The sequence below is a fragment of the Thunnus albacares genome, chromosome 21 (genome assembly GCF_914725855.1).
Source record: "Thunnus albacares chromosome 21, fThuAlb1.1, whole genome shotgun sequence".
NCBI lineage: Eukaryota > Metazoa > Chordata > Actinopteri > Scombriformes > Scombridae > Thunnus > Thunnus albacares.
Window position 1 is genome coordinate 17,110,581 of NC_058126.1, and position 25,393 is coordinate 17,135,973.

The following is a 25,393-nucleotide window of genomic DNA, read 5'->3' on the forward strand; positions in this document are numbered from 1 at the left end:
GTCTCTCTTACACTGGAGAGAATTCTCTGGCGCCTAAAGAGCAGAAAATTGCAACGCTCCTCTTCCTCACTCCCCATTAACCTGCTTTTGAAACAAAGGCCTGGCCAAGGTGTGTGTATTTGTGTGTGTGTGTATCCTTGCCCATTAGGCCAATACGCCATCATGGGTAAAGCACCTTTTGGGCTGAAAGCAGAAACACCAGGTTCTACCTTACGTTCTCTTTGTTTTTCTTTTTTTTTAACATTTTGTACAAGCTACTTTTTGCATATTGTACTTTTAAATCAAACAGCACATTTCTCTCTCTATTCCATCACCCAGTTTTTTTTTTTGAAATTTGTATTTTTATGTACCTAAATGAACTTGTCACTCATTTTTTTTCTTCCTTCCGTCCCTCAAAAAAAATGGCAAAAGGAGATGGCATCTTATGAAGAGCTTTGAGATGACTAAAGCAGTGGGCATATTTGTCTAATTTGCACAAAGACATCCACATCAAAGCACAAATCAAGACCCAGGCTCATTCAATGGATTTTTATCAGTCTATCTATTTCTTGTTCTTTTTTCCCCTCTCTCTGTCACATTCCTCTTTCTCTCTCTATTTTCAGAGCGTTATTAGGACATGATAAAAGCAAAAGGGATGTCATGACACAGGACCCCCTGTTAGCATTAGGAGGTGGGAGAGGAAAACGAACGCGAGAACGAGGGGGGAAAAAGGGAGAGAAAAGATGAAAGAGATTTGTCTGGAAATGATTGCTCACAAGGCATTGATTCTCTGCTTTAATCTCACACAGTGTGCTCAAATTTCCTATTAGGGAGATGAAGAAAAGGAGAGAGAGGGAGATGGGTCTTACTCACATAGGTGGGGAGGTGAAACTTGGCATGTCTCCAATTGTTTCTCTAAGCAGACAAAACATACATTTCCTGTATTCTGGACATTGAAATAGAAGCAATGTCTAGAATCTATAGTTTTTGTTTACATGTGCTGTCTTGCTTTTAGGTCATTAGTTTGCTGTGAGTAAACATGAGAGAGGAACAGCTATTGCCTCTGAACCGCTGGAGGGTCACATAAACACACACACACACACACACACACACGACAAGCCACTGACAGCTGCTATAGCTGCAAAGCTTCCTCCGGTTAGCGACGATTAGCCTTGGCTATAGGTAATCAATAGCTGCTATCAATTCCATACCTCCCGCTGATGGATGAGGTAAAGGAAACAGAGTTGAGAGTGAGGAAGAAGGGAGCGATAGAAGGAAAGAAGTTGTTGCTGCTGCCAGGAGTGGCAGAAATTCTACCTGATAATACTACCTTGTAATGTCCCTGCTTTTTGTGTGTGTGTGTGTACGCGAGTGTGTGTGCATAAAGGCTGCCTTAAATGTCCATCTGTGAATTGTATCATCGCGGCCTGAGATTAGTGGCTGCTTGGACCCAGCGAGCGTATTGCCTGGTTACCGCGGCTCCGGCTCCACACAACCCTCCTCCCATCACCGGATTGTTTGTCTTAATGCTGTGTGACATGGCCCATTGTTTTGTCCATCTGTGGTTAAGAGTCAATGGACAGAGGGTGTATGAGGGGATTGGGGAGAGAAAAGAATGGAGGTGAGTGAGAAGAAAATAAAGAAGAGCAGGGGTGAAAAGGAGGGGGAGAATGGGATGAAGGCAGAAAGAAAAAGGAAAGAAAAAGATTGGGATAAGAGCTGAGAGGTGAAAAAAAAGTATGGAAAGAGAAAGGTCAGAAAGAGACAGGGAGTAAGGGAAAACATGAAATAACCCTGTGATTTCAATGCGGTGCTCTATATTGAAATTTACTTTACATTCACCACTTCCTTTTACAGGACCTTAGTATTTCCAGAGGCTTGCAGTACCATATGGAGCAGGGCCTTAAGCCCTTTGTGATATCACCGACGTGAAAGACGTCCTGGCCATGTGACGCCAGTCCCCTCTTCAAAGGGTTAAGTCATATTTAGTATGCGTCCTCAGAGCCCCACGGCTTTGTATTGTAAATAAGACTAATGTGGCATTGGTCAGGTATGCTAATTCAGATAATCAGCGCAATTTCTGCAAATTATAACTGTCAGTGTGGTGGGCACAGAACCTTGGCGGAAAACATGAGGGAACAATTTAGCCCGGGTAATACCCCTCCACCAAAGAGCTGCTCAACTCAAAGAAAAACAATCGGCCTGAGCCCATACCGCCCCGACACACCATTTCAAAAATAGTTTATGGTGAACGAGGCTCATTTTTTCAGAGGCACAAGTCAGCCTGCTGCCCTTTTTTTTCTATGTGCACACACAGACCGCAAAGTAATTATAATTCGCTTGGATGGAATTATTCAAAAAATGACCACATCTTTTACTCCCTCAGCCATAGAGAATAGGGTTTTGGGAAATTTGGGGTAAATTGCTACTTGCCGAAAATATAATAATATACATATATGAATGTGTCTTATTTTGATTTGACAAATGATTTAAAATGCAGAGCATTGTCTCCAACTAACTGTACAGCAATAAAAAACTACATACTTCACAAAAATCGTCTTGGGTATAATCACATCACTCTCATCAGAATAGTTCTCCCCAGGAACTGCATTTTAGTCATGTTGGGCACATAATATAACATTCCAACCTTTTTATTACGCGAGGAATGGATCCCGCCTGACTGAAATCTGTGGACTTTACCTTTTATGTAAGTAACATCCTGTTTCACAGTAAATGAGAGAGAAAAGGTCACAAATAATTTGCTAACTGTAGGTAATTAGCTGAATGTCAGCAAATCAATATGCAATATAATTGGCTGGCTTAACTTATTAAAGCCAATTCCAACTATAGATATCTAATGTATAAATACATCAGAGAGATATCATAGGCCACAGAAGGACAAACAGTCAATATAGAGGAACAAAAGTGTCCTTTGATGAGCAAATCAGCTAGTCTAACCTCCTGTATTCTGACTTGAAAAAGAAAATAGCCACCGCTGCGCTAACTCTAGCGGTTTGAGAGATCTGGGTGTGTGTTGCATCCTTTCTCTCACTCCTCCGGCCATCCGTGAATGTTTATGTAATGACCACAAATTACTGAGACAAACCCTGGAAATAGACTTCTGTCTGAGGAGAGACCTTCCTGAAAAAAAAAGGGAGAGAACCGCTGGAATGGCGAAACCACCCCCACCACCCAGAGGAAAAAACAGTATAAGATGAAGGAGTGAAAGTGAGGGAGGAGGGAAAACCTAATGCCTCAAAAGATGCCTTGGTGTCATCACATCGAAATGATCTTTGGGAAACAGTAAGCCCTTTCCCACATCGAAAATCAAGTGATCATTTTTGGTGCTTTGACTCAGTACAGACAGTTTGGGTTGGGTACATTTGGAAACAAGTAATGTCTGCGCGCTGGGTAACAAGCAAGATGGCACACTTGCTCTCCGCTCATGTTCTATTGCTTCCTGCTGGATGCACACACACACACACACACACACAAACACACACACAAACACGCACACAAACACGCACGCACAACTCCAACCGCACACAAGCAGATATAGGGATAATAAGTGTCCATTAGGCTCATTTTTTAGCCTACAGCTGCTATGTAAATGGTTAGCACAGCTACACTAATTTGACTAGGACCAAAAATGTCCCAGAGCCTTATCACTCAGAGAAAACAAAAGGCTCTGGACACACACACATGTACACACTCACATATACATACACATACAGCCACACGCACACGATAAAAGTGTTGTTGGTCTCTCTAAGTCAGAAGAGGTCTTTTGTTTAAAAGGGGGACTCAGACAAAGAGGGTCCTCTCCCTCCCTCTTTAATGCATGTTGTGTGGTGGTGGTGGTGGTGGTGGTGGCGGCAGGGGGGGGGTTACAGAGGGATGGAGATGTGTGGGTGGTGGAGTGGTGGAGGGATGGATGACAGGCCTGGCTCTCAGAAATAATTACCTCCATAAGATCCCATCTCCCTTTCCTTTTTGTGAGGGACAGAGGGAACGAAAGAAAAAAAAATGACAGAAAGTAAAGTATGCAGAAAAGGCCCTAGTGTTTCTGCTTGGTCTGGCTTATGAGGGGCTTTACACATGATGGAGCACAGGGCTAATGGGCGAGGATACACACATAGAAAAACACACTGATGCACACGTGCACGCACATACACACCTCCTCACACTGTTCTTTCTGGCTAAACAAGTGGTCAAATGGTGGAGACAGAGGCGGCAACAGAGAAACAGCAAGAGGGAGAAAAATCACTGTAACAACTAAACTTCAGAGACTGTTAATGTCTCCAAAAATCCAGCTAAACAAATTGTTCAAATTATAAAATCTATGATGGAATACCCATGACTCGCAATCTGTCATATTTTTCTTTTTCTGCTTGAATTTTACGAAACAGCTCTATTCAGGGCATAACTTCATTATAGAGCGGAGAAGGGCACAAAAAAAAATCTAATTTCTCTAACAACTTTTGGACGACCCTCAAAGCAAAATGGTCTCCAAGTCCTCCATGTTGAGAGGCAATTCATTTATGCTTGCTCTTCTGATGCAAACTGGCATTTTTTATAAACTCAATTTTCTTTAACACTTCTAATTGTGCACAGAGAGGGACAATTTATCTCAGCAATGTGGGCACACTGGGCTTTTTGTCTTTGAAGGACACTGCTGAAAGATCATGGTAAGAAGTTTTCACTGTAAAGTCAGTGACAGTTAGTGTCCGCACATGCACAAATGAATAAGCACACACAATCGGACGCACTTTACTCTCACTTCACAATGGTGTTTACCTAGTGTAAATGATGAGACGACTGGGCCCAAGTTTGGGGAAATACAGACTCAAAAGGATAACAAAGAGTGAAAGGGTCTCAAACACACAGATGCACACATGCAACAGCAAACAGATGTATTGACATGCACACAATGCAGTCCAGCAGAAGTGTTGCTTATACACCCCTGTCTTTGTTCAAAACACCTATACCCTTGCGGTGTGTCTCTGCAGTACTGTATCCTTAATTAGGCCATAAAATCAGCATCAAAATTGTTTAATGAAAGCTATTAACATGTACATAAAGTCCAGAGCATTAGAACTCTTATTCCCAAATGGGCCTATAATTATCTGGCTCAGTGCCAGGTCCCAGGCTTTAAGAGAAAGATACCGGTCAGCACTTAAATTAATCTTTTTCATACCAGTCTCTAATGAACAGAAAGTGCTCGAGTCAGGAGTTGTAGCCCCAGAAAACTAACAGTACGCATACACATGCACGTACACATAAATACAGGATCCTTAAACTAAATTCTGGCTGGAAATGTTGCCTACTATAGAGCCTTTTCTATCAGTGAAAACGTTCACATAATCTATCACCATAGGAGCCTAAAGCAGCTATAATATACCTTTTCTTCCATACAACATAACTTAGCATATAATGATATTGTTTGTCGTTGTAATCTAAAACGCAAAGGGCTCAGCTAAGACACATAAAAATGTACAAATAAGAAAAAAGTTGTTCTATTTCATTACATAATTATAGAACAAGATTAAAACCTTTATTTATTACGTTGACTTTCAGTGTTTGATCTCTGGTTGACACACTCGTGCTGTCCTCTCTGCCTACACCTGCCAAATGTGTACGCTGCACAGGGAAATACCTATGAAACATTTACCATGTACCTTGTGAAAGAATACTGTTGTTCACTAAAAATTATATAGAGTGGGCAAAAGGAGGGCATCCAAAAAAGTGGCTTAGCATTTTGGACGCCGCCAGCGTCCGCTTAAGCTTTGCACTAGCTTCCTCATGGAAATTCACCATGTGGCATCAAAGCCAAGGTATAAAACGAGGGCCCAAGCAACAAATATGGTGTGTTTTAAGAGTGGAACATTTGAAATAGGTGCAGCGGGTGAATATTGCTTTTGACAGGTTTAAAACCTGGTTGTGCTCAGTGGTCTGAGATGTAAAAAGGAGAGGAAAAAAAGGCTTGAAGCCGGGCTTGTGTTCTAGATGAAAAAAACTGACAGGAGCAGGAGAGAGTGGGAGATGGAATAAGCAGGACAAAAAAGGAGAGAGAGACAGATACAAAAAGAGAGAAAGAGAGCAATGTTAAAATGTACGGTAATGATTTATCTAAGCATGCTTTTCTGCTGCACCCCAAATCTCACCGAAACTTTGATCCACGTGTAATTAAAACCAAAAGTACACCGGCAACAGTCTCCATTTCAGGATTGGGAGCTCTTCTCCCGTTCATGTGTGTGTGTGCGTGTGTGTACGCTGGGATTCACATATGTTTCTAAGCACCAGGCCTCCATCTGTTTTGGGAGTACATGTACAGTATAAACAGGACACTTTGGGGAGCACAGATTCATGTTAAAATACACACTGACACACACACACACACGTACACACAGAGATGGATGTATGGACTAATGCTATGCTGGAATGCTATTCAAAACGTGTTACCCCACCCCCCCACCGCCCCACCACCCCCTCACCCCACCCGCTCCTTCAGGTCAAGCAAAGCAAAAACAAGTTAAGCGCTCATTTTCTCCCGGCAGCATTAACATAGGGATGACTAAATAATGGACCCTGACTCTCCGTCTTCTGGTTTAAATTACAGCGCAGCCCCCTCCCCTTACACCCTGCAACCCCTCACCAACCATCCAACCCCCACTCAAAGAAAAACGATTAATCTTTTTTTTTTTTTTTTTTGTCTCTCTGAATGTTTTACAGTTCTGTTACACTTATTAGCTGCTGGCAGGACGGAGACTCTTAAATGAAAGCCAAATTGCTTTGGTCATGAGAAAGGAAATGAAAGCTCACTCCAGGGAGAGACTGTGTAGCCGTAGCGTACGTGTGTGTGTGTGTGTGTGTGTGTGTCTGTGTGTGTGAGTAACCTATGTGTGTGTGAGTAACGTATGTGTGTAGAGGCCTTTTCACTATGAGATCCTCCCAAGGTGAAATTTCATAAGCTGACTGCTTGCCTGCCTGGGATGTCCCTGCGCACGGGACAGCGTGTGTGTATGTGTGTGTGTGTGTGTGTGTGTTGCAGATATAAGCGCGGCAGCCTAATAGGAACAGTATGCTCATTTTGGAGAGATTAGGAGGAATGGACGGGTCTGTATCGAGAGACGTGATCTGGATATGAAGGCCAAAGGCGGGAGGGAGGGCGGGAGGGAGGCAGTAAGATTTGACAGAATAAAGAGGGAGTGGTGCAAGAAAAAGACTAAAAGAGATGGGAGGAGTGTAAGGAGTAAAGTAAGATGGATCTGACTACCACTGAAGAAAACTGACCATCAAAACAGAAATCATAACTTCAGCAGCAAAATAAAATCAGTAATTTAGAAAACAAATACACAAGCAAAAAGAGATGAAATGCAAAGTCAGGATGTGTGTGTGCTGGACGGGAAAAAAGACAAAAAACTCTCAACAACATAAGCAACCAGACAAAGCAGGTTAACAAGACTCTTCAAAATCTAGTATATGGCTGGACTGTGTATGAAACGCTAGAGGGCTTTTAATTTGAAACGGATACAGGAAGTTGCGGTATTCGGCCGACCAATGGTGTAACTTCATCACTCAGTCAGTCAGTCAGTCAGTCAGTCACTCAGTCACGGACTTTCGCATTTATAGGGTTGGCTCCGCTGTTGCGGTCCAGCCAAAAAAAGCACAGACCTTGGCTGGCAGGACACTCCTTGACGTGGAACAGCTCGTGGAAGCTCAGTCCATCCTCGTCTCCTCTCAGGCCTTGCTGGTGCAGCTGGAGTTTCCTCAGTCCTTCGTTCTGCTGGTGGCGAGCCGAGCGGGCATGCTGCACCAGGTTGAGGCGGGCCTTGGTGGAGTAGTCGCACAGTGTGCAGTAGTAGACACACGACTCCAGGCTGTACGCGCTATCCTGCTTCTGCAAGTGCTGTGGAACAGAAGAGAGGAGAGTGCAGCTGTTAGTTTATATTCACATTACAAGTCATCCTATATTCAATTCAAGAAGTTATAGTTGCAACAGCTACTTTAATTTCTTCTAAGCATTTCTTTTATGGTAATGTATTCAATAATGTGATATGACAAAAGATATTTGGGTGAATATCAGTGAAACAAGTGGGGCTTGTCTGCTAAATCATGTTCTTAGCCTTTTGTGCTTCGAGGCTATAAAAAGCCTTTCATTCTACTCTGGTTCCAGTTTGGTTCCAAAAATCTAACGCCCAGAAATCCCACTTCCCTGGCTTCAAACAAGCCAACAGAAAGTCAATGGGTAATGTCTCAGTCACTTGGCCCATTATTTTTTTGCAGTATATAGTATATGTGCCTTACACTTTGCAGTATATGATCTAAACTAAGTCTAATAAAGCAAAAACGCCACAAGTAATCTTTAGTATAGCTGTCAATTTCATTTTATATTTTACTACGGTGTCATTTAGTGTCTCCAACATAAGATTATTCTAGTTAGCAAGGTTCCTGAATATGTCACTGTTACAAAAATCTGTTGCGCAAGCAAAACCTTGTCCAACTATGGCACTTAAAAAAATGAAACTATATAATAATGTAGAAACAAAGCAAGATTGAGAGCTATGATTAAATCCAGTGGACAAAGATCATTTTGTTAGATAATTTTAAATAGAGGGAATGTTATTAACAGAGTAAAAGCTTTCAGTTGCTGTGTTCGTGTTTAGCTGCACACCATTTTAAATTAACTGGATATGTTTTAGGTGACATACAGATTAAAAACATACAAAAAGTCAAATAAGGGCTTGAGTTGAGAATGCTGTTTTTGTCTTTAACACGCACATTGTCCAGCTCTCCTCATTGTTGGCAGCTGCGGGGGTTTCTCATTCAACGTGTGCTGTCAGTTGCAAGCCCTTAATTTCCAGTTGCCTCTTTAATGGCATTGCAGCCATGCAAAGCTACCCCCTACCTCTTGCCCTGCCCTCAGTGTGTGCGTGAGCACAAACACACACACACATACACACACGCACGCACGCACAGCCCCCATCCCACCTTGCCCTACTCCCATACACCCAGTCAAGCCAAGCATATCAAGTGTGCCTCTGTTGTTGCTGCCGGGCTAATGAACAATGCACAAAAACAAAAGACCAGGCCAAGCTTTTATTATCTGATCCTCTGTGGAGGGAGGGAGGGAGGGGGAGAGAGAGAAAGACACAGAGAGGAAAAGAGAGTAAGGCAAAGAGACAGAGACACAGAGGTGGCTTGCAAAGGTTAGTTTATGCTTTGTTAAGATTTATTCATACAGCCAGGTGAGAAACAGGTGCAGGGTTCTGTGCATGAATTAATACACTTAATGGTGTGTGTGTGTGCGTGCAAGCTAACCCTACATTGTCTCTTATGGCCCCTATAGGAAGATGTTTCATTCCTGAAGCTCATGAAAAGTTAGCAAGGTAATATTTTCTCCTGAGCCTTGTTGCATCATGTTATATGGAGCAAGAAGACAGACTGGAAAAATGTATGTGTGGGAGGAGTGTGTGTGTGTGTGTGTGTGTGTATGGTGGTGGGAGGAGTGAGGTGGGGGTGGGGGGGGGGGCACAATTAGCTGCAGGTGTGTGAGTTCTAACCCCCCTTTTCCCTCTTCCTCCTTTGACAAACAGGGATTAGCAACATAGCTACAGCCGCTAACACATCTTTTCTCTCTGTCTCTCCCTCTTTCTTTCTTTTGTAGGAAATCTTACAAGGTTTTTCTCACGAGACGGTGGGACGTCCCCTCGCAGTCAGAGGCCCTTTCAGAAGTCTTAAGTTTTAATTAAGTCGGAGTTGTCAGAAGAAAGCTCCCCTAGTCCAGAGCTCAGGGCCATTAATTACAGCTATCTTTGTTTCTCTGTGAAAGGAGGCCTCCCTCGCTCCTTCTCTCTCTCTCTCTCTTTCTTTGCTTCTTTTCTTTCCTCCCCTCCCTCCCTCGCAGGAGAACTGGGCTGCTGAGCCTTACCGTGGAAACCACACACATGTGTACGGAAGCAAACACACACATAGAAAGTTTGATGTCATGTCTTCCTCCAACGTCTCACCATTAAAATATAAACTTTTCTAATTGTCTTTCTTCAATTGTGAGTACTACAGCGTAAAAACAAGGACTGTGTGGTATTTGTTCATTTTCAATTCAATCGTGTCTGGATTCCACTCCAATATACTTTTATTTCATGACCATTCTGTTAGAAATGGGGACTACTTAGAATTGAATGGAAACTGAAAGGAGTCCTTGACAAACTAATAATCAAACAAGGCCTTTCTTTCCTCCAGTGACAACCTTCAGTATTACAACTTCCACAAAAGAAAAGCTTAGAGAAAACAGGCCTGATAGTTGAGAATCTTATCAGCGGGGTTTCGCTGGAATCATCTCTGATAGTTTCCAATGGCTCCTAATAGCATGGCCATTAAGGTACTTGTTAGAAATTAAAATTTTCATATAAATCAGGAGTGGCCCAAAATACTTGACATCTTTCAGTGTCCTAACTTACATGTTATTTGCTTTTAGGATATGAGGCTTCAGTTGGGAGTAGCTGGATGATACACTTGGGGTTGAACCGGGCTGCCAGATAGGTTTAGGCCTAATATTAATTCTCTCCCCATCAGCACATTCCAGAGGGTTTGTTTAAGACCTAAACTAGAGGGCTGTCTGTCGCTCTCTGGCACTCTGCAGGCCTGAAATGCAGGCGGTCTGGTGATCACAGGCCAGAACATCCATGATTTATGAACTTTTAAAGGAGCACTTTGACTCCTGCCAGGCGTGGGCTGTGTAATGCATATTCAAACACACAAACACACTGTTCCTGCTCCTGGGTTTGCGCCTGTGTGTGTCTACTTGAAATGTGTATGTAATTTATGCAGCAGCTGTATTGTGTGTGTGAGTGTATGTATATGTGCTGTATATACATTTGTGTCATATGAGTGTCTGTGTGTGTGTGTGTGAGTGTGTGTCTGCTGAACGGCAAAAAGGCCCATCCCTGTCAATATGGCACCTCTCCAGAGTGCCTGGTGGTTAATTGTTGGGGATTAGTGTTTGGCAAACAACCAAATAAGCTAACGCTCCCAGTGGGCCAATCAAAATCAGCTAAGCAGCGCTCCCTGGGTGGACCTAAACATGACACAGACATCTCTGGATGGTGGAGGAGGTGCGTACATACACCCCCGTACACAAAGAATGCAAATTACGACACTCGGGACTTCCTGTTTACCTGTCAAAAACACAACATTGTCAGCCATGTCCATGACACACACACACACACACACACATTGGGACTTGTATGAGGAGAGGGGAGGAGAGTCAATTTGACAGGTAAGGGAAGCTCCCTTGTGTAGTGTTTTGCTTCTGCTGCTGCTGCTGTGTGTGTGTGTGTGTGTGTGTGTGTGCGCGCCTTGTGTATGTGGGTGAGGATGACAGAGGACTGCATTCATTATGCAGAATGAGATGTTGACAAAACACCTTTCTCACACACACATAAACACAAGCGCACACACCTCCCCTCCACTCGCTCCCTGGGTTTGTGGGGAGGATAGCAGCACTACTGTCTCATATTCATTTGTTCTATCTGTGGTGACAAAGCTGCCTCATTAACTGAATTCTTAATAAGGCAAAGCAAAAGACATCTCCTCAAAACTTCTTTTATCTCCTGCTGCATGTACATGTACGTGAAACTGTGTGTGTGTGTGTGTGTGTGTGTGTGTGTGTGTGTGTGTGTGTGCAGGGTGGGTGCAGGTATAATTTCAACGCTTTGTGTTCTTTTCTTCTTGATGTGTATGCGTGTGTGTGCTTTGTGTGTGTTTATGCATCAGTAATTTCAACTGCACATTTTTTTATTTTGCCTCACAAGTGTGTTTTTGTGTCTGTCTGTAATTTCAATCGTGCATTCTTTTCTGTCTTTGCCTGCGATTGTGTGTGTGTGTGTGTGTGTGTGTGTGTGTACACTTGTAAAATGATAAAAATATTTCGAAAGCAGCGCAAAGCAGTGGGGTTGTTATTTCCTCCATAAACCAAATGACAAATTAGGGTATTTCAGTACAAAACATGACTCTTTCCTGTCATTAAGTGTAGAACCAGGCAGCTAATGAACACATACTGAAAATAAGAACCCTCTGCCATTGCAGCTATGTCTTAATAACCACTGTGTGTGTCAGAGCATGTGTGTACGTGTTTTATACATAAAGAATTGGTACATACATTCCGTTTTCCTGTGTCCGCTGAGAGTATGTGCATGCATGCAAATGTGCGCCCCACACATTGGGAAAATGAAAACCTCTTTATCTCCTTTCATCGTTGTTTTTTTTAGGGGAAGCAGGGAGCTTGTTGTTGGGTATACCTTCTTTTTGGAACGTCACCAGCTTCCGGTGCTATCCCCTGGGCCCCCGGCGGCCATCGGAGACAAAAACAGCCCCACTTGGCCCAGCAAACAACAAAAGCGTGTTTTGTTCCTTGAAAGTATTTTAAACACATACCAGCGCTGCCTGGAAGGCTGCCAAGTGTAGAATTCCATCAGTGCTACCACCTCCCTAACACATGTTACTGCTAACCGCCGCTCAGCCCCCAAGACATAGATGTAACGCAAGATCACTGCCAATGGATCCGCTGGCAGACTGCACTGCTGAAAAGAGATGCTGAGGGCCCAGGTACGTGCCACTTCGCTTCCACAGATAAAGAGAGCAGCAAATATAGTGTATGGAGAGACAAATTCAGTGTTGCAAACGCACGAAAACAAATATGCAAATAGAAGGCACATACAAAAACTACTGAGTGCACATTGCATATGCACAAATATACACACACAATGCACATCTCCTGCTTCTCTCTCTCTCTCGCTCTCTCACTCCTACAAGGCGACAGTGTGTCATCTAAAGATGCTGGAGACACAAAACAATCCCAGAAAAAATCCCCCCAACTCACCCGACCTTCTTTTCTTTCCTGCTGGTCTTCTTTCTTTTCTTTACTACCAAGACTTTCATAAACTAAGAAAAATATTTCCTAGAGCTAAATTGCTTCTCCTGTTTCTCTCAGTTCTGCCTGCTGGCGGTCACATGTGATCACAGCTCTGGGGTCTGTCCATGAGGTGCAGGGCCTGTGGGCGAGCTTAGCTTAGGTCACCCAATAATAATAAGCATCCATTGCATAATGGCCGCCAAGCCAAATAAATGAATTATCACAATGAGTCTTTCATACTAGCTTTCTGACGCTCGTCTCCTTTTCTATACTGTCTCTGTCTGTCTTTGTCTTGTTTTTCCCTCTTTTTTTCACTCCATTTCTTCTTTACTCCTCTTTGCTATTTGTCAGCAGAAAAAAATGAGGAAGCAACAGTGATAGAGCTTAGTGAGCGCTTGGAAAAAAATGTAACTCTAAAGTCCAGTTAATAGTCTCGCCTTCCATTTTTCTGACTCCCACACATTCAACCACAAACACATTCACTCACACATACACTTGTAGGAGTGATGTAAGTGTGTCTGACGTATGGGACAAAGGTCAATCTGAAGTTCACAGCTTCCTGACCTCTGGCCCCTCTCTTGGAAAAATCACTTCTGTCTCTCTATCTCTTGTTCTTAGGGCTTCAGACCTATAGTCCATTTGCTTTGGTCCGAATCAGTGGATGATTTGCGACTTTGTTGCATTTTCCCTTTTGTTCGGTTTTATTTCACACGGCAAAATTTCAAGCAAACCAAAATGAATCAACAAAAGCCATGTGGGAGCTGTAACTCCGTTCATTGGCCAGAAATCTCGTGGGGTTGGTGGGCAAAAAAAGGAGAGTTTGTTTTTCTTCCGGGATAGTTATCCACAATGGACTATCGGCAGAATTGGCATTCCATCATAATTGCGGTCATTGTTTGGGCCATATACCAAGCCAAAATATGTGAGTAGAATGGCATATTTGAACGCACTTCAAGGCAACATTTAGAGGACAATGTGTTGCTTCACGTTACGCAAAGAAGACATGCTGCCTTCACTCGGCTGAAGACGAGAAAGGAGCATAATGCACAGCGCAGCTGGCTACGGGACCTGGTTTAATCCAAAAACCGCGCAAAATGTCTCCTGCAGTTGGGTTAGATCTAGGTCTGATCACGTTCATACCACAAACGAACCGTACCAGAGTTCGTTTGTAACCCGGACTGAGACCACCTCTTCAGCAAGGTCTTGGTCCAGTTGTTTTGGTCTGCACCTGAGTGCGATTACTCTGTTCACACCTGCCCAAAGAACTGCACCAAGGGGATAAACGCTCCAGCGTTCGATTCAACCGAACTAAACAAGATACGTGTGAAAACGCCCTTACTCTCTCTTTTGCCCAGACCCACACACACAAGTTATGCATACCAGCTCAAAGAAAGAAGGAAAAAACAACTCTGCTAAGGATTTACAACATGATCCATTTCTTCTGGTCTCAGTCAATGAAGCATAGCCACACAGTATTTTACATTGTACTGACCCAGCAGTTGGGAAAAACAGATTCTAGGAGACAGAGACACCAGAACAAATCTTACTTACTCATCGGCACATGTGTGTATGTGTGTTAGGTGTCTTGAAAGCCAGCTCACCTCCACCCCCCCATGAAAATGGATCCGTATTTACATTAGCATTAGATTTAGACAGCATGGCTCAGCCACTTACTCCCTATTAGCCATCCTGACCTTAGCCCATTAGGGTCTAAAAGCCCCCGCTTGTCTCCATCGCCGCCAGGTGAGACTGACCAGACCTCCCCATTTCCCTAAACCATCTTGCTTCTGAGATTATCTTTTCCATCGTCTCACAATGGGACAGAGATCATAAAATGCTGAGCACAAGATCACTGAAGTGCTAACATGCTTGTGGGATTATCTTTTTCCAATGCTGTGCAAAGGGGAGGGATATTGCTGAAATACTAACATGCTTTTGGGTAGGGTTCATCATTTTCCATTTTTCACAACATGCAAAGATGCTTTTGGGAAATCAAGGCAGACCTAATTGACAGAATCTATGAAAAACGTTGAGAAAAACAAAAATAAAGGCGTTGAAAATCTGGGGCTACAGCTCATTGGCTGGTACCATCAAAGAGGTTTGTACAACATTGATGTTGTTATATTTAACTAAAACTGAAAGGGAAGAGAAGGGAAAATAATTTTGGTGCCGAGAGGAGCAGTGATTTTTGCCAAGTTTGGTTTTCTTCGCTCTGTTCGTAATGGAGACTTGCTTAAAAATGTTTATTAGAGAGAGTTAGACAAAAGGAATGACAGAGACATACAGTGAGAGAAACTAACCGATAGATTGAGAGGCTAAGAGACTGAGAAACTATGACAGAGAGAACAAAAGAACAAGAGATGGAAAGAGAGAGAGAATGATAGGGAAGAATCTAGACAAGCGTAGTCGGGTTCAAATCACTAATTACACATTCCTGAGCCTGTGAAGGGGAGTATTGTTTTCCAGTTAGCCCCTACCCTGTCGCATGGTTTCACTTAGCACAAAACAAAAGGTACAGGGAACAAAACACAAGCCTAATACCAGGCCCTGCTAATGACAGAGAAATGGGAGAAATTATCCCTGGGGTGGATCCTCGTGAGAAAATGGCTGGTGATTACTGGACAAAGGGAGTTCATTTTGAAACTGTCACAAAATGGCAGACTGTCTGCCTCTTTCTTTTAAGAGCTGTAGTTATCAAATGAACACACCATCATGGTGCATCACTGAACACATGACATGTTTAATCTATAATTATCAAACTTTAAGTGTGACAGTTAAGGTTAGATTGGACATGTGTTCCTTCTCCTTTTTACTGTAATATTCTTGTTACTGATTTGTAACACTAAATATTAGTGTATTAGTGTAATATTTCAACACACTTGATAGAACAGAAGGCAAGAATCAGGTCTTATTCCTAGGAAACAATGTGACAATGTAGCTTGTTGTGTGTACAGGGTGTGTATAAGTGTGTGTGTGAGCACATGTTGGAGTGGTACCTCTGCCAGGGAGAGCACAATGAAAGCACCTCTTCAGTGGCGCTGTTTTGCATATTGCCACAGGAAATCAAATGCCTTGCAGTTGACCTACAAGATGGCACACTTGATCCCTCCCTACTTTCTTTACAGAGGGCGTTCGGTTTAAGTCTGCAGCTCTCTCTTTTTGTCTGCTTTACCCCTCTGTATCAAAACGCAAACACTGAAACAGGGGCCGTGTGTCTCCAAGCACACATACATAGATAACAATTTCTGTAACAGTTTCTGACACGTCACATAAACTCAGTCAGCAACACATATGACATCCTGGGATGTTCTGTCTACCCCCATAAACCCATAATGATGAGCTCCATGCTGTTCCGGCAACATAGAGGACCCTACCATTTTCTGCATGAGGGGGTGGAGGGGGGGGGGGGGGGGTAAGCTGATAGCAGTGGCAGCACTGGGCAGAGTCGCCTGGCTGGTAGTGTTTGCCCAGGCCCCAGCCGTCTAAAGGAAGGATATTGTTTTCCCCTGAAAAAGCCTCAGCCGCAGTCCGCATACCAGCGTCCACTCAACATACCAATGGGCTCTTTGAAGATTACTCAAATGTTTGCCTTTGTTCCCCCACTACCGCCCCCCATCCGCCCCTACCCCTAGTTCTAACCTACACTCCTGCCAGAATGAGGAAAAGAGGAGAAAGGACAGAGTGAAAAAAATCAGACTTATATCTTCAGAAAACAGTGGGAAAGCAATACCACCCTCAGCTGCACTCAGATTCAAAATGGCCTCTGTAGGGGATGGGCAACCACTGAAAGGAATAATAGGGCACCGGCCACCAGCAAAGTAAATCTAAACATAAACAATAGAGTAGGGCGGCGTATTAATGCATGGCGGCTGATATTATACAAGGATGTTAAATGTGAATCTCCCATCTGTCTGCTGTTTAAGTGCAACATGCTTTTAAAACCAGACCACTCCTCATCCCTGCACAAGTCCACAATTAGACTTGGATATGATAATTCCAATGGGTTAATTTAACTAAATGTGCTGAAAACTCAGGACCCCCCCCCCTCACCCACCCACCCAACCCATATTAATCCTGAACAAGTAAGTGGGCTTTCTATCAGGTCTATTTCAAAGCATTAGGGATTACCTCGCAGAAACTAAGCTGCTTGAACTCACAGGAGGTCAGCAGTATTGTGCTGCTGCAAGGAAAGAAGGCCAGTGGTAGAGACGGATAGACAGCAGGACAGGTCAGTTCCTCTTTCTCCAGCTCTCCAACAACATCCCTCAATCCTTCTCCCTCCCTCTTTCTCTCTCTCTCTTTTCATCCCCGTCTCTCTCTTTCACCGTATAATCGAATATCTCCCACTACTTATCTATTCACTGAGCACCTAATGGTTAAAATCAATTACAGCTGGAATGCTGAAATGCCGAATACTGGGCCACATGCTGATAATGACAGAGAGTGTGAGAGAGAGAAAGACAGAAAGCAAGAGAGAGAGAGGAAGAGACTTGGGACCGTTCCAAGGGAGGCACAATTACCTCCAATCGATTGATTATTGATTTGGTAGGGCGTTGAGGAGTATTTCAGTCCAACTTTGTCCATATTAATATCCTGATAGCTTCATGAGAGGGGGGAAGCGTGATTGTGCTATCTAAATACCAAAGCTGATGTAACATTTCAGCTATTTCAAGAATATAGCACCTACTTATAACACTGTCCCTAATTGACATTTAGAGTACAAAGAGACTAAGATTTTTATGACAACTTTCATACAAATTAGGCACACATTTTAATGTCAGGTGATCTCAAAACTAAAGCTAATGAACTTACACAAAAATATTTATCTGATGTCTCTGCCATGTGATCTGTTTGAAGCAGCTCTGATCAGATCAAGGCATCAAAAGTGAAGGCAATGTGCCCCGAGAGATCATATTTCAGATCATGCACCCTCTTTGATTATTACATTTTTGTTTTTTTAAAAACATTCTTGTTATCTTTGTCCATCAACAGCATGATCAAGACCCGAGAGAAAAGAAGCAAAAGGGAGGAGTCGAGGAGGGTGGGTGGTGGGAATATAACGAGGGAGGGAGGGTTCAGATGAGCCAGGGGGGAAAAGACAAAAAAAAAAAAAAAAAAAGACAAACTCCTGCTAGCCCCTTTGTTCCCACATCCCAGCGATGTTCCCTTCCTTCTGGTGGTCTGGAAGACACTGACCCCCTCCTGCACACACTCCGTACCCCGCCTTCTTGCTATCGTTCCCATACCTGTCAGCCCCGATCTACTTCACAGTCTCCTGCACATGGACAAATGACTCGGCCCAGGCCCGGCCCAAATGACCCACAGCCCATAGAGGGATGGGGATGATTATGAAGAGGATCACATCTGGCTATTAATATGAGAAAAACAGCCCTGTCTTTTTTCTTTGTCTTACACACAGAAAAACACACCTTGCTAAAGGAAGAAAACTACTATCATACAGTCTGCAGGTCTGAGCCACTTTTAAATACTTCACCGGCAAGTCAGGAAGTAGAGAGGAGGGGAGGGTGAGCTGGCTAGGGTAATTAAAGAGTACATATGAGTGTCAATCAGGAGTTGGGCCAAAGCTGGACATTGCACACACACACAAACACACACGCACACTAATGCTGTGCCGACCATCTGGTTAAGGCGTTGGAAGGAGAATGGGCGAAACTCTTATTAATATCTATGAGGATTATTAGGAGGAGGGGGGAGGGTGGGGAAGTCCGCCCATTCAAACCACTCTGTCAAACACACAAAGCAACAGCGTACACACACAAACACACACACACACACACATGCACACACCTGCTTTTATGCTTTAATTAGCCACCACCCTCCGTCCTCCACTTCACCACCCCCGGACCTCTGAAAGATTTCCATTGTAATCTCCACGCAGGTGAAAGAGGAGACGATTTGAATAATCTACTAACCGGCGTCTCTTTGCCTCGTCGAGAGACAGAGAAAGAGATACAGCGAGAGAGAAAGAGAGAGAGAGAGAGAGAGAGAGACTGAGAAAAAGATCAACTTGTAGAAGTGAAAAATGAAGAAACAGACAGAAATAAGAGAGACAACCTTTCTGGCAAAAACACTGTAGTGAATTCATTCGTCTGCTCAGGTTTACAGCACTGAACTCTTGGCGGCGGGCTACATCATCCGTCTCCATGACAGAACATGAAAATCTATATTTTGCAGTCAAGTAGCATCTAGTGTGAAGTGTCTGTGAACATTCCTTTTTGAAGAGAATAGCAACTCTTTAAGTCTGTCTGTGAGTGTGAGACAAGGACGCAGTGATCAAGAGCCTGTGTCTGGAACAAGCGGACATGGGCTCAAGTGGAAAATGGTAACTTGATAACGGAGACTACAATTGTGCGCGAGTCTGTATGCAGTTACTGTACATGTAAGTGTGTCTCTATCTGAATGTATGTAATGCCATACCTCTGTTTGCACATATGCATTTATGGGAGTGTGTGTGTGTTATAAATGGTGCCATGCATTTGAAATAGATCCAGTCTCTTTTCTATTCCGGGGACCAGCACAATGGCTTTTTATGCAAATCTATGGGAGTCAATCTCCTGTCCATTTCCCCATCACACAATTCCAAATGACAGTCCAATAATTTAGGCTGCATATATATAGGGCCATTTGATTTTCAAATGAGAGTGGGCAGGGTTGACCCTTGCTAATAGCCAAGGCACAGTGGTAGACTTAATATCACAGATGCATAAGCATAGCCATCTCCATCTGAGAGAGATGGAGGAGGATAAAATGTGAGGGAGGGGGACAGAGTTGGAAGATTGAAAGAAAAAAAAATGTCCCTTGGCTGATGGAAGAATGTAAAAAAAAAAAAAAAGGGGGAGACTCTTCTTTTGATGCATCCACAAATCCAGTCTACTTTCCTCCTCTTCTCCTTTTCCTTCCATCCCTCCCTCAACCCACCACCCCCTCATTTAATTCCGCCCACCCCTCGTTTCCCGGCCATGGTGTTGCCAAGAGGATCATGGGTAATGAGATGGCCTATCTGCTGCTCCCCAGGGGAGAGATAGAAAGAGAGAGAGAGAGAAAATGAGAGAAAGAGAGTCAGAGACAAAACAAAGAGTGAGGGAAAGAGAGAGGGAGTGAGATAGACAAGGCAGAAAGAGACACTCTCTATCCCTGTCCTTATTCTCTGTACGTCCCACCGACAAAGCGCTCAATCTAAATGTCCTCTTGCCTCCCTCTTTCCCTCCATATCTATCATAAAAATTTGAGCATTTTATGAGCCTGACATTCCGAGTTCAAAGGAGTGCATGAAGGAAAGGAAGAAAGGGGAAAAAATAATGAAAAGAAAAACAGAGATATGGAAATGTGCAGTGGACCCCGGACGTCCATTTCCGCATGAATTATGATGGAAAGCTGGACAGACAGACAGGGGCGGGGTAGTGGTGGCTGAGGACAGTTTAAGATTTATTCGGACAGCCATCTGAGAAACAGGTGCCATGGCCTATGAGACAGAGAGAGTGTGTGTACATGTGTGTGTGTGTGTGTGTGGTCCTTGACCATGCCACATTGACCATGAACATTCTCAACTCCTAATGACCCAGGGGCAAGCACAGCCCAGATCTCAACCTCAAAGCTCTGTGGGGACACACACACACAAACACACATGCTCACTACAAACTAAACCCCCTACTTAGCCCTGCAGCACTTGTGAATGGCACTGACAGATTTACTCCTGTCTCCATGTGTATTAAGGCCAGTGTTTGTTATTAAAAATCATAACGAAGCCATACATCATCATATTTGATGCTAAGCTAAACATGAGGCCGGCCAGCTATGGACATGCTATGCTACGACACCATTTAATGCAGAGCTTACCTCACAGGCTGCTAGCATAAAAACGCTACGTTAAAACATCTTCCATTTTGTCATTTACAGTGTTTCTAGGGGATAGAGATTTGCACTTGACAGCTGTGATAATACTAAAGTGAAGTTTTCATTTCAAACTTAATTTGGTATAACAAGAGATTACATGGAAAAAAAACTTCAGATTTAAAAAAACACCTTGTGCAGTAGTATTCTCATTGAAAGCAAACTCTCTCTGCTCCAATGAGCAGTGAGGCGTAGACCTCCGCTTTTTCCATATAAGGCCTATGACTTCCTGCGCCACCTGCTGTGCCCTGGACACCAGATCACTTGATGTCCATGTGCTGCTAATGTCATTTCCCTTTTGCTGTTTCAAAGTCTGGAAAAAAAACTTTCAAATTCTCAATTCCCATTAGAAGTACTCCATTGCTGCTACAAAGCAGCCATAAAATCTCCTGAATATGCTTTTTGTTTGTATCTTCAAATGGTTTCCCATGCCATAAAGATATTCTGTGTTTCCAAAAAACCAGATGGTAAAGTCGTCAACACTCGGATCTTTTATGCGCCCGGCCAAGCTACCTCCATCCCCATGTGCTTTTCACCTCTGCCAATACATAAAAGGAGAGGTGTTTTTCTGGTCAAATAAAGAAATGATTTTTTTCCCTCTGCTCTTGCTCTGCTGCTCTACGCTTTCTCTCCCCCTCTCTCTGCTTTACTACCACATGTCCAAGGGTAAAATAGTGGGATTTCTGCCAGAGGCATTAAAAGCGTCATCTGTGGAACAGATTTGTTGAGGCCTGTGGGGTAGGTGGGTGGGTAGATGAGGTACAGGGGTGTATGGGTGCACAGAGGGGGCATTGGCATGACCCTCATTTGCCTCGGCTAAACTGGTATTTGTGTGTGCCCAAAAAGGACACTCCCTTGCTTTACTGAACTTGGAAAGCAAAATAAGAACTAAACTAGAAATATTTTCAGACAAGCCTCTTTGTTGCATTTCTGTACTGTTGATTGTGCTTCTTGGGTTTGTACATTTAATCACAACTGGTATAAATAGCTTTCTTTGCATGATTAAATGGCTGCCAATGTTCAGTGTAGCCTAGGTAACCTATCTGGCTATTGCCTCATATTAAATAAACTGAAACAGCAGCCAAAAGTGGCTCAACACTCGAAAATGCATTCACACATGCATGCACAAACACACACACTAATGCTAAAGTCTTCCACTGACTGTAAGGAGATCCTGATTAGTGAGAACTAATCAAGCTGATCCTGTGGGTTAGAACCTCGGCTAATGTAGGCCAATGAGTAGGGAGTGCTTTTCTTAAGAATTTTATAAATTTACAATATTTTAATGCAATTAGTGAAAGATCCCTGAGGACAGACATCTCCAACTCATCCCATGCCAAGTTCAGCCTTTAGTGGACTGTCAGCCAATCCTGTGTCAATATGTACATCCTGTTTAAGTCAACTACAACTGTTTTAAATAACCCTAAGAATGCCAATGAGCTTAATCCACTCAAGCCTTGGAACTGTAAGTAAGAATCAGTCACAGCTTTCTGAATAAATGCAATTCCTGAGAGGTTAATGTGCAATGCAGGCACCATGTTCACAAACAATTATACAAAGGAGTAACAAAAGTCTGATGGGTCTGTTGCAGTTTCAAATCTTAATCACTCTGTCTCTTCGGTATCAACTTTTTGTCAAATACCCCTGAAATTCTAGTTATTTAAAAATATAAAAACCCACCTTCTGAATAAGCATTAATAATTATGACAAGCTCTTATTTCAAACAAAAGTGGGTAAATCAGTATAGAGTTAAAATTGTAGTAATATATTCTTTTTCAAATTACAAAAAAACCCTGAGCAACATCAACTGACATTTTTATATCCTCTTACTACTGTTGTCTCTACATTTGAGGCACAACACAGACACACATACACACAAACACCTCCCACTGCCAAATGTTGCGTACAGTAGTAAAGAAATCCTCATTAATGTAATGCACTTGATCCTGTCCTGTAGGTCAGGGCCTCAGAAATGTAACAGCATCCCATTAAGCTGAAGGAGACATCTGATAAAACTAAATCACCTTAAATCTACTGAAGAGGAGAAAGATGCCAAATATTGGCTTTGTTGAGTTTTCAGAACCTGCAGAAACCATTTATTGCTCAGAGTGTGAATGGTTTTAATTAGTTAAGTAAGTGACTTGTGTGTTAACTCACTGCTCTGATGAGAAACTAGTGTGGTAAACTTATGAAAAGTCATGACCATCTATTTTTCCTAAACAAAAAGGGTTCATGCTGCAGCCTGAAGAAAAGGGTGTGTGTGTGTGTGTGTACATGAATGGTAATGTGTGACAGTGTGTTACTTAAATTTATTATATAAAAAATAATTACATATATGTACATATTTATTAAAAAATGTGACTTATGTTTACAATTGTTAAAAAATCTAAATAACCCCAATTAGGCTAATAACTTTTAAAAATCTTAATTCTCTCCTTAATCACAGCAATTACATTTAAGTAGTATCATTTTGGTTTTTAAGTTCTTAATGTGTGTATTTGTGCACCACTTACTGTAGGTATCAAATATAACACGTTAAGAGTGTGGTTCACTTTCTTTAGTGTTTTTGCACTGTATGTGAGACACTATTGTTCTGACACTGTTGAGTGCAAAACTAAGTTCTTAATCCAGCTCTACACCCTTATCATAAAAACAAATTCTTGAATTATTCCAGAATTATTTACAGCTGGAAGGATGAACTGAAAAGACAGCTGAAGATAATCAAAAATTCGAAACATTTGAAACTCGCAGATAGTACGTGACTTGTGTATAATTAACAGAAACAGTAGTGCCAGCTGGTCACAAGCAGGAAATGTAGCCATATCTGATGGAAATCATCCTGCGTACTCACACGGTGACCTTTTCCATCTTTGTCATTCCATTCTCATGGGAACTTTATATCCATGTGATGGTTGCAGTTAAGAGGATGGGGCAAACTCTTTATAAATAAAAACACATATGCCTCTTCTGAATCTGAACTTGAACTGAGTGGTGTTCCCCTCAGTTGTATAACAGTAAGAATGCTATCATAGCTGTATGTATACACTATAACGTCAATGTTCTGCAAAAACAATAAATCCTCTATTTGAGATTTTTTTACTTGTCTAATTATACATGGACAAGCATTTTCTTCATGACATATAAGTAGGCAATATTTTTTTAATGTTGAGATTTTTTCTCAGCTGGGAGAAAAGAGATTAGATAACTGATGTTCCTGCAGGACACTCACAACAAAAGAAAGCAGCATTTTTACCTTGTAGAGGCGGATGGCAGCCTCATGCCTCTGGTTGGTGGCATGTAGCCTCAGTTTATCCACGCTGTTGCTGTAGTAGTCACAGGCGTTGCACTTGAGGTGCACAGGGTTGCCAATGGCCACACACTTTAATCTCCACTGGTTGGCCTTGCCTCCCTCCTTGATGTGGGCCACCAGCTGGTGCTTCTGCATGTGCTTGTCTGTCTTGCAGTGCAGCTGAAAGTTGGCCTTAAGCTGCGTGTTGTAGCTGCAGAGCTTGCACTGGTAGACGTCGCCCACCACACAGCGCCACTCCTCCTCGGGCAAAGAGCGCTCTGCGTTGACGTGGGCATTGAGAGCCTCCAGGCTGTCTGTGGAGTAGCAGTTGCACACAGCGCACTGGTAGAGGCGCAGCGAGGGGTCACTGATAGGTGGTGACATGGAGGAGAGGGAGGGGTCTGATGAGGACATGCCCCCCATTCCACCTGAGGACACCAGTGATAGGTCATCTGCCATCAGTTGACCACTGGCAAGACGCAACTCCGCTGATAGGTCGCTATTCACTATGGAGAAAATGAATGAAAACGCAGGTTAGAGAGTGAAAGAGGAAGAAAGACAGAGAGGTATTTAAAATGTAGGTCCTCAAGAGGGATTACATATATGGAGGCATAGAGGGATAACATGTCAGATCGAAGGCAAGCAGTATGCACAGCAGGAAGAATGGTACATAAAAACAAAGAGGTATGACAGAAAGACAAAGCTCCGGTGAAAATGAAAGGCTGCCATGCATAGGGAGGGATAAAGGATTGAGAGAAAGAGAAAAGGCTCTTTTTATTAAATGAAATTAAGTGTGGAGGGAGAAGTGAGTCCTCTATGCAGGCCTCTCTCACACAAAAGGATTTGATAAAATAAAGCCTCACAGAGGACTAGGGATCCTTACAAAGTCTTGTCTATAAAAAACCCTAATAGGATTGAATCAGGATCAATTACAATCATCCTTTTCAACTTGCTAACTCGCTCATCAGGTAGTTTTAATTACTGCTCTCAGCAATGGTGGGACAACGGTTGTAGGGCTCCAGGCTTTTCTCACATCCACCCACCGATTTGAAAAGCTGATAATGCATTACGCACGTTTTCTCTTTCTTCTGCCCACCCACCCTAGAACAAAAAACAGATCTGCCATTCATACAGATGTAATTAAATCTTTCGTTTGATCCCTTCATTGCCTCTCTATACATGTTATCAAAGCTCATCATGTCTCTCTTTCAGATAATATCTCAACATGTTGTATGGAGCACAGAGGGTTTCACTATTACACATCATCTGAATCTTTTTTTTTTTTAAAGTTTAAGTACAAT

General features: G+C 42.9%; 1 protein-coding gene across 4 annotated transcripts in view; it reads right to left on the minus strand.

Annotated features, from left to right (window-relative positions):
- The window catches only part of zfhx4 (zinc finger homeobox 4), a 308,534-nt gene that overhangs the window by 31,350 nt on the left and 251,791 nt on the right, over positions 1–25,393 (minus strand). For all 4 annotated transcript variants that reach the window (XM_044340031.1, XM_044340033.1, XM_044340032.1 and 1 more), the window contains 2 exons: positions 24,057–24,598; positions 7,654–7,888 (listed from right to left, as the gene is read on the minus strand). In XM_044340031.1, coding sequence (XP_044195966.1) covers positions 7,654–7,888; positions 24,057–24,598 — 777 coding nt within the window. The remainder of the gene's footprint in view (positions 1–7,653; positions 7,889–24,056; positions 24,599–25,393) is intronic.